Below are 16,903 nucleotides of genomic sequence, written 5' to 3'. Positions count from 1 at the left end.
TAGTATTACTTGCACGCCCTGCCAACGTCCCTTTTTGTGTTTCAAAAACAAAAAATGTAATACTCTGCGGCTACCACTAGATGTCGGCCTATGCATAACATAGCAGAAAGCTGGCCTCCTCCAACGGCATTCCAGACAAGGATTGCTAACAATTCTACCCTGTTGGCTAGCTACAACTGCCACAAAAGGGATGAGGTCTGGGGCTTACTGTCATCGGCCCCGGAACCACTTAAGTCTCAGCTTGCCCAGGTGGCCGCAGAAGGCAGGGCAGTGTCAAGCGGCTTATTAAAAACCAATCTTGACGCTGCGGACAACACCGGCAGGATAATAGCAGAAGGGACAATTATGAAGTGTCACTCTTGGCTGCGCCAATCTGGTTTTAAACCAGAGATGCAAGCTACCCTTATTAACATGCCCGTTGAGCCCAATGTGCTCTTTGGCAAGGCTGTCGAGGACGCCTTAAAGACAGCCAAAGAAGAACACGATACTTTCAAGTCATTGGGCCAACTGACCAATAAACCTACTGGACAGAGGGGAAACAGCAATTTTCGTCACTCACGCCTCCAAAATTCACAGAGGGGTTCCACCTATAACCAGAGCCAAGGTACTTCCTGGGGAAACAATCAGGTTCAGTCCTACCAAAGTTACCCATGCAGATCCTGCGGTTGCGGTAGGGGCAACTCCTCCCGAGGTGGCACCCCACCTCAAAAGCAGTGGCTATCCGCTCCAGGTGCCCTCCCATGCCTCTCCAGTAGGAGGGCGCATATCCAGCTTCAACCACACATGGGAGGAAATCGCCACAGACAGATGGGTGCTGTCCACCGTAACAGGCGGATATTGTATAGAGCTCCTCGAGCAACCCCAGAACCACCCCCCACGACAAAAGACCCATTCCAGCGCATCCTCCTCGAGCAAATCGCCATGCTTCTCCTAAAGGACGCCATCAAAGTTGTCCCGGCCAACCAGGTTAACAAGGGTATTTATTCAACTTACTTCCTTGTGCCAAAGAAAGATCTAACAATGTGCCCAGTATTAGATTTGCGCCCTGCAAACAAATATGTCAAGCCACAAAAGTTCTGCATGACTACGCTGCAAGAGGTAATCCCTCTATTAAAAAAGGGGGATTATATGGCAACACTGGATATGAAAGATGCCTATTTTCATATTTCAATGTTCCCAGCGCACAGAAGATTCTTGCGTTTCAATATAGTGAACCAGCACTACCAATTCAAAGTGCTACCCTTCGACAGAGCATCTGCTCCAAGGGTATTCACAAAGGTACTGGCGGTGGTGGCAGCACACGTGCTCAGGGATGCAATCCCAGTATACCCTTATCTCGATGACTGGCTGATTACAGGGGAGTCTCCCCTAATTTGCAGGCAAAACATTCAGAGAACTATCAACCTACTCTTCCAATTCGGCTTTTCCATCAACGAGAAAAAGTCAAGCCTAGTGCCAAGCACAACCAGGCAGTTTCCTAGGAGGTGTCATAAACACACAAGAGGGGTTGGACTTTCCGTTAGAGGAAAGAGTCCAAAACATGTTACTACAAATACCACCTTATCTGGCTGGCCGCCAGATAAGGGTGCGCAAAGCTATGCGTTTGCTAGGCATGATGGCATCTTGCATTTACCTGGTACCTCACACACGCCTGCGCATGCGACCCATGCAGGAGTGGTTGGCGAAACAGTGATCTCGCCCGAGTGGTCAGTGGGACGATCTAGTGGTCGTTTCCCCAACGCTAGTACAAAATCTTCGCTGGTGGACAAGAGAAAATCTGTTGAAGGGGAAACCCTTCTACGATCCGGAAGTACAAGCGATTGTCACGACGGACGCCTCGCTCGCTGGGTGGGGGACTCATTACCTTCACCACGCCTCTCCGGGTCTGTGGTCTCATGCAGCAGCACAGAACCACATCAATCTGCTAGAACTACTGGCAGTATTCAAAGCCCTTCAGGCAAACGAGTCTCACCTAACGAACCAATCTGTGCAAGTCCTGACGGACAGCACTACAGCAATGTTTTCATCAACAAACAGGTGGGCACACGTTCTACAAATCTGTCCATGCTTGCGCAGCAAATTTGGAAATGGGCACTCAAACGGAAGATCTTCCTATCATCACAGCACGTTCCAGGGGAACTCAACTCCCTGGCAGACTCATTGAGCAGAGATCCCCTACCAGAAGAGCACGGGTGGCAACTACACGCAGGGGTCGTAGAACACCTCTTCTCACAATGGGGTTTCCCCACAATAGACGTGTTCGCTTCAAGCGAAAACAGTCCATGGCCAGACTTTGCGTCCAGGTTCCCCCAGCCAGGTTCCAAGGGGAACATCCTATGATATATGATATGATATAATATGATATGGCATTTATAACGTGCCTATACACAAGTGTTTCAAGGCGCGACGAGGCAAGGGAGGGGAAACAGAGGGAAGACAGAGACAGCAATCCTACTAGGCCAGGTGACATTGAGATCGCGCAAGTGCGGTGGAGGGGGAAAGGGGAAAAGTGCAAGGGGAAATGGATGAACTGGTCAGGGAAATTTGCTTATGCTTTTCACCCAACTTCTTTCATGAGGAAGGTGGTGAACAAGATCCACAAGGAACAGATGACACTTATCCTAGTTGCTCCCATGTGGGCAAGACAACGCTGGTATCCACATCTGCTCAAACTGGCGATGTGCGATCCCATCAAACTCCTGTGCCCATACAATCTGCTCACTCGGTACGGGGGACTAACAGTGCAGCCTTAACCTCACTCAATGAACGTGGCAGCATGGCTCCTGAAGTCATAGAGTTCGGACATCTTAATCTTCCACAGCGATGTATGGATATCTTGAAGGACTCAAGAAAGCCTAACACTAGGCACTGTTATTTTGACAAATTGAGGAGATTTGTAATTTGGTGCCATTCTAAACAAATAAACCCCATAGAATGTACTCCTTCCCACATTCTAACTTATATGCTCCACATGCTAGATGCAGGGTTAGCATTCAACTCTTTAAAGGTCCACCTGGCGGCTTTGTCAGCCTATTCCACTTCCCACAATAAAGTCTCATGGTGGAAAGTACCTGACATCAAAGCATTCATGGAGGGAGTAAAGAGACTCCACCCTCCAATTTCAAACCCGCCGCCAGGATGGGATTTCAATGTTGTACTTGCTAAGCTCATGGGACCCCCTTTCGAGCCAATGCACAAGTCTAGTCTCAAACACCTGACTTACAAAACTGCCTTCTTAGTGGCTATCACTTCCATAAGAAGGGTTAGTGAAATACAAGCATTGTCAGTGCAGGAGCCTTTCTTTGTTGTACACAAAGAAAAGCTGGTTTTACGTACTCACCCTAGGTTCTCCTCTAAGTTCATCTCTAAATTTCACGTGAACCAGTCTATTGAGCTACCGGCTTTCTTTCAGGAACCCACCAGCTCAGCAGAGGTAAAACTCCACACACTAGATGTGAGGATGGGCGGTCCTCTACAATGTAGACAAAACCAGACCACTAAGAAAAACATATAAACTGTTTGTCTCCGTAGCACCAGGCAGAGAAGGAGACCGCATTTCAAAGAATGCCATCTCAAGGTGGATAGTCAGATGTATACAATTGTGCTATTCCCCATCAAACAAAAAACTGCATTTTACGACCAGAGCTCACTCCACAAGGAGCACAGGAGCCACTCTGGCTTTCATTGTAAATGTCCCTCTAGACAGCATTTGCAAAGCAGATACATGGAGCTCAATACACACTTTCACTCCGCATTACTGCATTGACACTCATTCCAAGACAGATACACAGGTGGGACAAGTGGTTCTAAGACAACTGTTCGCCCATGAACCTTCTATCATCCCACCACCTTCTTCTAACACTGCTCGCTAATCTATGCACAGCATTTGATCTAAGCAGATCCCATAAACCTCAGAAGGGATACATTACTCACCGTAATCTTATTTCTGATGCTTGTATCTGCTTAGATTCACATGCGTCCACCCTTGCTCCCCTCGGAGGGAAGGCGCATGGATGCTAATGAGCTTGTCAGATACGTATCTGCTTGGATACAACTGTACTCGCGCTACGCTTCATGCTACCTCATGTCCGAAAAATAATAATCTGAGGGACCTCGACGTGTGAGGGACCATGGGTACAGTGGACTTTGCAATAGGGATGGTATTACTGTCGAGCCCTGTCGACGTCCCTTTTCGAGTTTCGAAAACAACAACTGTAATACTCTGCAGCTTCCACTAGATGTCGGCCTATGCACAGCATGTGAATCTAAGCAGATGCAAGCATCAGAAATATGATTACGGTGAGTAATGTATGATAGATATATATACATCGACAGGGCATGCCAGTAATAATATGCGTAGTGCAGTTATGTTCTGGAGATGTAACGCAACAAAACCTTTGAAATTCTGCAGATGTGGTAAGTCATGACCAGCTTAACCCTGCACGCTTCCTTTGATGCCCCCCCCCCCCCATACATCCCTTCTCTTATTATATGTATGTGCTCATTGGCTTTGCAATGGGAACAGGGCGAGTTAAGCTAGTCATGGCTTTCCACTTTTTGAACAAAGAAAATGGTGGCTTTTTCATTTCTGAAAAGCCTCTCTGCTGCAAAGCACCATGGGAGATAAAGCTATAAAGTATCATGGGAGGTAAAGCTATAATTTTGGGAGAAGGGAGCACCCCTTTCCCCGTCAAATATTTTAACAACTACTGGAAAGATTAACCGCAGATCCCTTCAGGAAATCGCATCAACGTTTTGTGGCAAAGTTGTTCCATACCTGGTCCAATTTGGTCCAGCGATTTTTGTTGTGTGCTGCGCAGAAATTTTGACTTTTTCTCTATGGGGAAATGAATGGTAGTAGGATATAAACAGCTTTTTTTGTGCTTTCTTAATAACTTTTTCATTTTCTAACAAGTCTGCGGGGGATCAAAGGCTTGGGAGTTGAAGCCTGCACAAGTCAGATCTGGAGCAGGTGAAGCAGCGTTGGACACTGTGAACTGCCGTAGCCAAGCCCTGCCACTCTCCACATTTAAACTTTGTTTTAGGACTGAAGCCTGCAGAGGATCAAGGGTGCAGGAGTTGTTGCCCACAGGAGCCATAGCTGGAGCAAGAGGAGCAGCATTGGACACTGTGAGCTTCCGTAGCCAAGCCCTGCCACTCTCCGCATTTAAACTTTGGTCTTCCCCCGTGAGGACTGGAGCCCACGGGGATCAAGGGTGCGGGAGTTGTAGCCCGCAGGGAGTTTGAGCGCACTGGCTAGTGCCCTTCCCTGTAGCCTCTGAACCTTGGAAAACTCCTTCCAACCAAACTGAACCTGACGTATGCTGAAGGAACTGATTAGGGTAACTGTCGTCTTAGTTTCCCCTATCTTTGTCTTTGATCTGGCATTTGTATATGTGGTGCCAAGGTTATTTTGTGTTATTTGGAAAACAATAAAATAAATCTAAACAACAAAAAAAAAGATGTGAATATGTACAGTGGTATTAGGGGGCGAATATGCCTATGTTGCAGTGAAAATGAGAACACCACCACTGAAGCAGGATGGCCTTTAGGATTCTGCATGTTCCGGTTTATTTGTGGAAAACAACTTCCTCTGGTCAAGTGCGTTATGTTTAATGATTTACTGATGTTTCTTGAAGGTAGCCCACGAAACTGATGTCCGAGCTCAGATCCGTCTGCAATTCCGCGATGTAAATGGGGGACTTATTGCTGTCCAGAGATCTATGGTCTGCAGTCAGAAAGGCAAGAAAACAGAATTTAAAACACTAGAGGGCGTCATCACCAGAGTCAAGTATGTTATTTTGTATCTTTTATCAATCTAGTGACTGATTTAAAGTTTTTTTAAATGACGTTTGCTCCACTTTGGAGATTATAGCCATTTTCTTAAAAGGATAATCGAGAAATAATGTCTACATTAGAGCTGTATTCTAGGGCTACCTCCACTTCGCATGCAGAGAATGTATGGTTTTATTACCATCAATGCAGGCCACCACTGGACTGGGCCTTTCTGAGTTTTTTGATCTGCTTGCGGGCAGGCTGGCTGATATCTTTGCCCCTGTCTTGAGGTACTTACCACACGTTGACCCTTGTATCCTGTTACACTTAGGATCTGTAGTGACCCCATTGGCACAAACGTATGCAGCAAGTACTTTACTACAGGATATGTCAAGAGATCTTGTGTCCACCCAAGGGGACTCCTTCGGGTTCTCTACCCAGTTTTCCCCTTCTGCTTCTCGTCCATTTTTCATTATTCGACATGCATATACAATTTATCGACTAAATTGTGTGGGTTCACAAATCGACATTAAGGGCATATCGATACAAACCCACTATGACAAATTACAATCCTAACATTACCCCATTATTACTGGTTTCTCTGTCTTGTCTTGAAAAGGTGAAATCACCTTTTCAAGACAAGACACAGAAACCGGTGACGTAGGATATTTTGTATATGATGGTGCAGTGATCAGTGCTTTTCATCTTGTTTCACCTCCGTTTGATATGCTGTGGTTGCAGCTTACTAAACCGTGCACCTGTCTCGCCGGGCTCTCAAATGCATGGTTACAGAGTCTCGTCAGCCGGCTCACGCTGTATAAACAGAACTTGTCTAAGATATCTCTCGGTCGGGCCCGAACACATAGGTTACAATAGTCTCTTTTAAACTCATGACTGCATCTTATCCTTTAACCAGTCAGGCATTTGCAGTGGTCTGTGTTGCATCTAGTGTATTGCTATGTGCTGGGTGGCTAATAATAATGCCAGCCTATCAAATCGAGTGTTGAAGGACGAGTCCTTAACATCCAGTTCAATAGTTCCTGTTCAATATTTCCCATACTTCCTAACAGCGCTCCCACCCCCAAACTTGGGAAATTTCCCCACACTTCCACACCATTTGTACACAATTTGCAGGGGCATTTCCACATTTAGGGCACTCGTCCAATTTAGTAAGGTCGTATTTTGGTTGTCTAACCAGTGCACAATACAACCTATGAATGAACTGGTAAGGTAGCAATGCCCATTTTGAGCTGATTGAAATATTTCAGTTAGCCCGCAGATTTGTTTCCTCTGATTATCTTCTAGCCCCTGTGGAAGGTCCTGGTTCCATTCGGCTAGGACAGGGTGAGTGTTTGCATTTGTATTACTTTGTATATATGCATACATTCTAGACACTAGATTTGTGGCTTTGGTCCCCTTCACCAGGGTTTGGAAAGTTAGGCCAGCATTTCTGGGCAGTCCTCCTTCTCTAGAATGAGTGTTTATTCTTTTACATTAATAATAATTTAATTCTTATATTGCGCTACACACCCATAGGTCTCACACCGCTGAAATAACAGAAGACATTATTATCCCTCAGAGTGGTACTCAATTTATCGACCTCGGAAGGATGAAAGGCTGAGTTGACCCTGCCCGGATTCGAACCTGCCACAGCAGGTTGCGCACAGATTTCAAGGCCAAGCGCTTAGCTCGCTGGCTATCTGACCGGCTAGAAGGGCTCATTGCCCCCAATTCAGAGGATTGTGCCTAGTGTAAAGATGGTGTCCTCCAATATACTACCCTCCCAGCTCCATACTTTTCTTATATATATTTGAGTCCCATGTGGATTCAATATCTGGCGTGCACCAGCATGGGAGGTTTAATGGATGGAATTGTCTAACGCCCTGTAAGCAGAGTTTTCCTAAAGTCCACTTGAGGTAAGACTTCATAAAACTATCCCAATGGCTTACAGGTCCCTAACTCTTAGTATCAGTCTGTACTACTCATGGAACCTTGGTAGAGTGGCAGAGCAGTCTGGCTTATCATAAGAGGAATAGTGAGCTGTAGGTAAGTACACTGAACCCAGTTAGTACAGTAGTCCAGAGAAACACTTAACCAATACATTTATATTAAAATGTATATTAATTATTTACACAAGAATTGGCTTAAAATACATTTATCACTTAACTAACACACAAAAGGTGTTAGTTATAAATATGTTTCAAAAGCCACTGCTTAGTTGGTTGTTGCTCACAGTACAATTGTTAGTTTTACACTAATGACAGTTCTACCATAATATCGGTATGACCGCGCACTCGCACATCCACAAAGATATACAGAAATTGTATTTAGTTAGCATAAAACCATAAGATCAAGTCTTTTAGGAAGGTAAAAGTTTGGTTAGTTAAACAGTAGCAGAGCTTAAGGTTCTAAAAAAGTTTTTTCAGAAAACTACAGCTTTAAAAGTGCGATCCCTAACTATATGCAAAAGTCAGTTTGGAGAGGGCTCAAGGTCTTACGAAGCAGCAGAATAGCAAAAGTTCTAGTGGTTACTTTCAGTTTCTAGTTAAGGATGCTAGAAGAATTAACATAACATTGGCGGGCCTGTTAAAGGAATCGAAAAAGAGATACAAGCCGACAGCTTGGGTTCAAGCTAAGAGTGGACACCCTGGACACCTCTAGGTGCACTCCAATACTCTGGAGCGACTTCTTGGTTTATGGTAATTAATACCTTTTCACCCCACAGTACCATAGTTTAGAAGACATGTTCGCGGCTGGATTCTCCTCTTTGCAGCAGCGACGGACTCATTGGTCTGGTGATGAAAGGCAGGACACTGAATGGAATGTCTCAGCAGCAGTCTCGAGAGAGGGAGGACCTCTGGCATGGATTTCTTCAGCTTCTCTGGTCAGTCTGCGGTTTTGGCCCCTTTTCTGCAGCACCAACAAAGGACACGATTCGCCCAGTCAATCTTCTTTGATTCCTGCACTCTGGTGAGGGGACTTGGATGAGTCGGATTGTGTGTCTGGTGGGTCACCTGGAGCTCAGCAAAGACTTGGACGGATTTGGGCTCTGCAAGACGTTGCATTACAAATGGGTCGGCGGTCTCCTGGTATTCGCGCTCTGCAGCTCCGGAAAGGCACAGCACCTCGGGAGATGGCTCAGATTGTAGTTTGTCTCAGGGCTGGTTGGTCCCACCAGCCAAAGGGAAGGAGTTGTCCTCTTCGGAGCTCCTCTTTCCGCATAGAAAATGGGGTCAGGACCGCAGTGGACGCTTCAGTGTTGCAAAGGGTCTGCCGGCGTCTCTGGTCATCTGCTTCAGTGACTTCAAGTTCCAGTGATCGACTTGCCTTTCACCTGATGGACCATACCTTTTATTCAGCTTCAGCACACACTTCTCTGCAATCTCTCTCAGCTGTTTACAGAAAGGGGCGGGTGGCTGTCAGGACAGCCAGACCCCCAGTGGGTAGTAGTTCCGTTCAGGCACTCAGGCGGACAAAGGGCAGGGGAGTGAAAAACTCCTCCCCCACTTCCTGCCTGCCCAGACACACTGGAGCTTAGGGCGGGGACACCGAAGGGTTCCTGCAAAAGGCTTAACATACTCACAGACCTCCCCCTCCAAGAATGGTAGAAGGGCTAACAAAGAACAACCACATGAGAAATGGTGAAAAAAGAAAGGAGCCACCATGTTGGTACATGGGTGACCCTATTGTGCAGAAACGGGACTAGAACATGTCCACTACCACCAGCCATATCTAGAGGGTTGTCTATGTGACTAAAAAGTCACAAGAGCAGAGAGAAGGGGGATATTGGGTATCCCCTTGGCACGCCACATAAGGTGGTGTGTGCCAATTGAGTATTTGTATCCCTCTATCCTTAAGAACAGTAGTTAGTAAGGATAAAGAAAAAATCTTAAAGGAGAACCAAAAGGGTTACCAGCAACACTGCCCATAACGAACTGTGTGCTGCAAAAGTAAAACAAACGTGCCTTAAGAGATATGGTGGAAAGTAGCCTACATAGTAAAGGTAAAACACAGAACAGCGTTCTATAAGACCGAGCACATTAGATTGAATGAGTGGAAAAAGGCTCCACTCATTCAGGATATATAGAAAAAGGTCCTGAAGTCCAGCAAAAAGTGCTGGTGGTCTCAATAGGAGAGGGGATGAAGCATAAACATAATAAATCTCCTTAAACCCCCCAAAAAGTCAGCCATTTTTGTGCCATGACCAGTAGTTCAATTTGTTAGGTGGGGCTTTGGTGGTTCCGTTGAAGGTCACATCGAGGAGGACTGCAGAGCTAAACCTCTGCTCGATCCATATGTGTCCTTGTTTTGAAACTAGTGTTTTGTTGGATTAGCCTAAGATGGTAGATAGTGTATATATAGATATTGGGTACAGCCAGCCCTCTCCTGCAGTAGGGTAATGTTAGATAATACATTTTTACTGGTCTTCAAAAGGTGGGGCGCCCCATTATCCCCCCCCCCCCCTCAGGGGCGCGTGGCCGTCTTCCCTGGGGGGAGGAGGGGGGCAGAAGGGGCGAGTCCCAGGCATGAAATAAAAGAATCCTCCATTTTTTAATTGAATTTTATTGATTTTGAGAACATAGTCAGGTATACAATAACAAATACTTTCAGGGATCACCCCTTTCAACAACAACTCTGATGCTGTTAATTGATAGCTGCCGTGATCTTTTCCATCGTATACGCTTTCTTTGCTGAGTTGACCCATTCTTTAAATGTGGGGAGGGTCGCCCTCTTCCAGTGTGTGGCCCGATTCGCCCAGGCTTCCAGGAGAAGAATATGCACCTATGACGGAAGAGCATGCCACCTATCCCCCCTTTTCTCCAAGCCAAACTATATCAGCATAGGGTCGAATATGAACTCCCCTCCTCCTGCATCTTTAATCCACCCGAGGACCTCGGACCAGTACACCTGCACTCTGGGGCAACCCCACCACATATGCCAGTAATCTGCAGTGTCACAACATCCATGCCAACATTGGGGATTTACCGTGGGGAACATCTTGGATAACCGCTTAGGGTCATACTGCCATCAGTGTAATAATTTCGCGCTGTGCAGCTTAAATTGGCAGGAGATCGATGTTTTGAAGGCTCTCGGACACATGTGTTGCCAGAGATGCTCGTCTAACTCTGTGCCCAGGTCCCTTTCCCACCTATGGCGCAACCCTTGCACCGCCTCCCCCTTCGACTCTAGTAAAGCTCCATAAAGGCGCAATATAATGCCCTTCATCTCCTCATGTCCATCAAGGACTCTTTCGACTAGCGTAAGGTCCCTCTGACTAGAATCCCTCCATTTTACGGCTGTGAAGATCCCTTTTAACCTAAGGTATAGGAACACTGAGAGTTTATCTATTTCCAGGGCTGCCTCCAGTTCCTGAATGCTCACATATTTCCCATTCTTCAACAGCTGCCCCACTCTGGAGAGCCCACTCTCAAACCATGTTTGATACCTTAAATCCTCTGGTATCGCATCCTGAACCGGGGGTGCCCATATACGGCTCATTGTGAGGGCCACAATGTGACCCTTCCCCTTTTTCCGTCCATGCTTAGCACCTCCCAGTGGACCCCCAGAAAAGGATGTTCTCGGGAGCCTCCCTGTCGGGACCCAGAGCCATCCCCCCACCGTTGCTGGAAGTATGTATTGATTCTCCAGATATACCCATTGTCTCTCTGGGTCCTTCCTCGGGTGTGGGACCACTGCCCTAAATTGTGCTGCCCTATAATACACCATTAGATCTGGGAGTCCCACGCCCCCTCAATACTTGGGCAGTATTAGCATCTCGTATCCCACCCTAGCTTTCTGATCCTGCCATAGTGTTAGGAAGAATCCCGTGCAGTTCCCTTAGGGAGCACTACACAAGATTAGGACTACAGGTGAGAGCAATAAATCCCCTTTGGTATCAGTCTGTACCACAAAGATTTAGTTGGTAGCTGTGGCTAAGCAGTCGGACTTATCTCAAGAGGGAGATGAGCAGTATTCAGGGTTTACACAATGGGTATCACAGTACTGTGGAACAAGGAAACACTGACCAAAGCTTTGTATCAAAAAAAGGGAATATATATTTATTTTATACACATCTAGTTCAACACATGAATCACAGTTGATAAAGCAAGTTAAGTTCAGTCAAGGAAAAGTATATACAACTCCCTATTCAAAAGTTTGCGGTAGAGTGAAAACTGAGCAAAACGGCACAGTGAAAACCAACTACAAATGGCACTCTAGCAATTTAACGAAAGGGAGGGAAAGCACAAGTTAAACCGAAATATCTGCAGACACCCCCTAGCAACACTTCCCTGAAGTTTTGTGAACAAGTAATGCACAGTAACACTTTAGCAGAAAGATGAGTGAATGAAAACTGAGCAAAATGGCACTTCACAGGTTAAAACAGTAGGAAGGAAGAGGGGTTTAGAGGATTCAGGTGCATCAACACATTTCTCATTGAAAATCAATCTAGTGAGAGCAGATCTAACAAATCAGCCAGAGTCAATGGGCCTGAGCCAGAGTCAGTGGTACAGGACCAAGAGCTTAGGAGCAAAAAGGTTCTTGTAGCTGCAGTCAAGTCTTTGGTAACCGAATATTGAAAAGGATGATGCGAGGCGAAAGACAATGTTAAGAGAGAGGGCGGCCAACCCAACAAGTAGATAAAGGATTTAAAACATCTTTAGGGCTACTACGGGGAAAGGGAGGCCTGGCAGAACAATGTACCTTAAACGTGAAGAAGTGGCTCCTGCGGTGGCGGTTGTTCTTTATAGTTCCTGCAGTTCGAGGGGTCCAGCAGAGGAAGAGAGGCCCTCGTCGTGGAGGAAGGTTTGAGGCACTGCACTACCCAGGGATGAAAGCAGCCGCGGTGCTGCCAAACGAAGTTTAAAAGGTACGCTCCTTTTAATCGTGGTCCGGGTCGATAGCTGCCTGGCTATCCGGTCTCCAAGTGCTGGGCACTGTCGATTCGACCAAGGCAGGTCCGAGGAAGCGATGGGTGAACTGGTTGGTCCCACCAGCTCAAGGGAAGAAGGCTCTTTCGATGAAGATCTTCTCTCGTCGTGTGGAAGAAAAGTGGTGAGACGATCCGGCAGGGCTTCACCGGTGGTGTAGATGCTGAAGATGTCTGTGGCTTCTCTCCCCTTCGGTTCCGTAGTTCCAGTGGCGATGTCTTGCTCTTCCAGTCCTCAGGACTCTGCTTTTATGCAGAAAGAGTCCCATTAATACAGCCTAGCTGTCACTCACGCAGTGGAGTGGTCTTCTTGGCGGGAGACCCTCCAGCCTATCAGGTTAGAGTGCGACCTGAGTTGCTGCGGCAACTCTGTCCAGGGGTTCTACTCCCTCCTCCCAAACAAGAGACCCACCCCAGACTCAGAGGCGCCGAAAGGAGGAAGCCCGCCAAAATAGCGAACAAAGGATCCCCGACCTGGGTTAGGAGTTTAGAGTAAGACACGAGAATGAATTTATATTAAAGTTCTGGCAAATAAACCCTAACGGAGTAAAGGTAATAATAAAACTGCGGTATGTTAGAGGCTGTCAGTAAAAGTGGTAGCCTCGAACAATGGGAAAATCCCATAGGAAAATATTCGCGGTTGAATATAAAAGATAGTAACCACTGCCACCAGCCAGAAACTTTAGAGAGAGGGACTTTAAGGTACCCCCTCGAAAATGAACATAGGGGAAAAACTATTAACCCCTTCCAGCACCTCCATAGTAAGATGGTTTGTACTGGTTAAATTCATAAAAAATGACTAGTAAAGTCAATGGGGACTTTACATGCCCTGGGAGACAGTAGTCAGTCCCAGGGTATGGAGTCTATGTTTGGGGGTCGCTACGACACCCCTGTGTCACTTCACTGAGGGTGCTGTGTAACACATGTGCATAAAGATGGTTCCTATGGGTGAGAGAAAAGATCCCATAGGCATTAAACACAAAAATAGCCTAGAACACACATAGCAAAAATGCCTAAGAGTGGGGAAAAAGAGTCTCACTCTTAGCAGGTAAAAAGAAACAAACCCTTCAAATCCAGTAAAGCTGCTGGGGGACTCTATAGGTAAGGGAAATTAGCCATAAAGTGAGAATTCTCCCTAACGTATAGGAACCACAGGATCAGTGATTTGGCCTTCCTTAGGTGTGCCTCGGAGCCCGGACTGGGATCATTTGAAAAAGATATAATACTCTCGGTAGGAGATTCATTTTTATAGCATTCAATCTTCCCATCCGCGATAGCTGTCTCTTACCCCAGGTTGGCTACCTCTCTCTATATTCGCTGTATAACGGGCAGTCTTTCACATTTGTGTTGTTTGCTAATTTAGTCACAACACATCTACCATGTCTTGCCAATAATTGCACTTTCAAAACAAAATGTATTCAAAAATCAATAATCCACAAATAAAAACAATTAAGATTATTTATGTGCACTTTCCGCAAGGCACATGTACATAAAACAATACAAATCGTCAATGACTTATTGATTCAGATGTTTTACCAAATGGTGAGGTTAGTACGTGACACATAAATCTATGTGTACACTTATTGACATTCTTTGTGTTTTCACCAGATGTTATATATTTGCCAAGTTCGCTGTTATTTCAGAACAATTACTAAACTAAGAGACAGCTATTATCGTCTCTCATAGGATTTTTGTTTCTTTCCATTGGATACGTCTACATATGTTTCGGCACAAGAAAACAATTGAACACTATCCCTAGTTTCTTTTCTTTTTATTCTGGCCGTCTTCAGGACAGGTATATTTCTTTAGGTTGGCGAGATAATCACAGGAACCCCATTCGTTTTTTCAACCTAGTCACTATAATAAAAAAAGACAATGTTACATTTTAAAACCCAAATTTGGAAAGGCATGGTTGTGGGTCATTTCAACCCCAATATTATGAGAGACTGACCTGTTTTATACACTTGGTCGGATTAGAGCTTTTTCATGTAGAACAAAAGAGAGTTATTCCTTTTGTAAAGTGGAAGCCTGCCATCTTCCTTTCTACATTTCTACAGGTTAATTTTCTTCCTATAGGGAGGATGTGACACATAGTAAAATATATGTCAGATTTGTGTACTTATTTACTTACAACATTGATTTTGCAGATATTTTATAAATTACTGACATTGAACAGTTGTAATTTCCCATGCTATTTGCCTTATATTATTATTATATTATATAGGGCTCATTAGTTGATTTCTTTATTTCTTTACTTAGACAGCCGCCTGCATCTATTTCCAAAAAATACAGCCCAGCTTTTCGTGCTTAGCAGTCGTTATGTATCGATGTCTCTGCAACAGAGCACATGCTGTCAGGGCATGACTACTAAGGTGTTCTAAATCATTGTTTACTCAGGTGTTGCAAGACTGAAACACCCGCTGGCTGTTAACCTCTAATAAATAGTCTCCTTATACTTTTCGAAATTGCTTTAAACTTTGTGCATTGTTTCTTGATTTATTTTACTTAAGTACCGATTACGTTCTCTTTTCCGGCACCCACAAGGCTAGATTTACTTTAAGTAGTCTGGCTTCTCTTGAAGCGTTGGAGGGACTGCAATCCCACCTGTTCCACCCTTCCGTTTCCTGATGAGCTATGATCCTCTTCCAGTGTGGCTTCTGACCGGGTCTCATAAGGTGCAGCTCTCAGAGCAACCCGCACTGGTCCTTCTTTGCCTCCACCATGCGTCTCCGACAGCTCTGCCACCCCTCTGTGTCTCGCTTATGTTTCCGGGTGCCTTGTTAACTGTGTTCACCACCCTCCCTGTCCCGGACATAATTCCAGTTTTCATGGTTCAGCATATGACACCTTTCTGTATACCTCGTGCCTTAGCTCTGGACTGTGCGCTCCCGAGGCCTTGTAGCATCCTTCCGCCCCCTCCAGGTTCTAAGCTATGTCACCAGTGTCCTGCTTTGCTCTTCAATTGTGCCTCCCCGCCCTTAGGTTTTCAGTGCACTTCCAGTGAGGGCAGAGTTCCCCGTTTTATGTGGTCACTATGTGTCTGGGGCAGGGTTGGGGTAGCAAACCCACTGCTCCGGTTTGGTCTCTGGCCTCCCGCTGTTCCCCACCAGGTCCTGTGCTTCAGTTAGGCACCACGGTTCCGCCTTGTCTTCACATCGGTTTCTCTATGGGCTCTTCTCTGTGGCCTCCGCAAACTTCAGGGCCCCCATTCCCCTGTGCATAAGGCTTCTCAGCCCAAGTCGTCCCCCGTGGGGTCTTTACTCTTGTTTGCCTTTGTTTCCTTATGGGTGAGCTCTTGTACCCTGTACAGTAGATCCCCTGAATAGCAGGCCTCTACTCTTCCAGCCAGATATCAGGACTTTATACCCCCATTTAGCTGTGCTTAGTCACCTTTAGTCTTTCCCCGGAGGCCCAGTTTGGATGACCTCCCTCCACTGCGAGCAGCCGAATGATTAATGCGGCTGGAGGTCCAGCCGCTCCCTCACGTGTGCTGGCTGCTCCCTCACGTCCTTTTCCTCTGTGTCACCCGTGGGTCTCCTCTTAACCCCCTCTTCCCTTGTGGGGTCTCTCTTTATGGTGCCCTATGGTCAGGAGGTATCATCCCTGTTCCGGGTCCTCATGGGCTGGAGTCTTCCGCCTTACTGTCATGTCCCTTGGACGGTGCCAATCCTCACAAAGTGCCTGTTGTTCGGGTGTGTCCACGGTCTATAGGTGTCTACCAGCCCCTGACGCCAGTTCGTGTCACGTTTGCAGGCTAACCTGGGTTGATTATTCAGCAAGCCTGGTCGTTCTAGCAGATGGCAATTTTTGAGTATGCTACTTCTAACCACACTGCTCTCGGGACTGTATGTCCTCGACCCGATAAGTTACCGGGGGGGGGGGGGGGGCGGGCTGTAGTACTGCAACTTTACTTTTCAACCTGCACGTAGCAGGGAACGAAGCTAAGTTCTGCACGCAAGCAAATTTCTCCCCGCACCTCCTCCGCCCTACCTCTCACCAGGTTCCCGGCAGTTGGTCGCCTTCTCCAGGCGGTGTCTTCGCTGAGACAGTCTGGTCCACCCTGCGTATCCTGGGCCTGGGTCGCGCCACCGCTGCTCCTCCTCTCCTCTTGGGTCCCTCGCCTTCCTTGTTTGCAGGTCTCGGTCCGATCCACACTCCAGTTAGCACCAGCGCTCTAGCCCCAGTGCACAGTGGGCTACG

General features: G+C 46.5%; 1 protein-coding gene across 5 annotated transcripts in view; it reads left to right on the top strand.

Annotated features, from left to right (window-relative positions):
- RAD50 (RAD50 double strand break repair protein) overlaps positions 1-16,903 on the top strand; it is a 1,278,308-nt gene that overhangs the window by 214,130 nt on the left and 1,047,275 nt on the right. For all 5 annotated transcript variants that reach the window (XM_069652502.1, XM_069652503.1, XM_069652505.1 and 2 more), the window contains one exon: positions 5,640-5,791. In XM_069652502.1, the coding sequence (XP_069508603.1) occupies positions 5,640-5,791 (152 nt within the window). The remainder of the gene's footprint in view (positions 1-5,639; positions 5,792-16,903) is intronic.

The sequence above is a fragment of the Ambystoma mexicanum genome, chromosome 3p, assembly GCF_040938575.1.
Source record: "Ambystoma mexicanum isolate Mex_15411 chromosome 3p, UKY_AmexF1_1, whole genome shotgun sequence".
NCBI lineage: Eukaryota > Metazoa > Chordata > Amphibia > Caudata > Ambystomatidae > Ambystoma > Ambystoma mexicanum.
The sequence above is the reverse complement of the archived record's forward strand: the minus strand, read 5'-3'. Positions and strand labels throughout refer to the sequence as shown.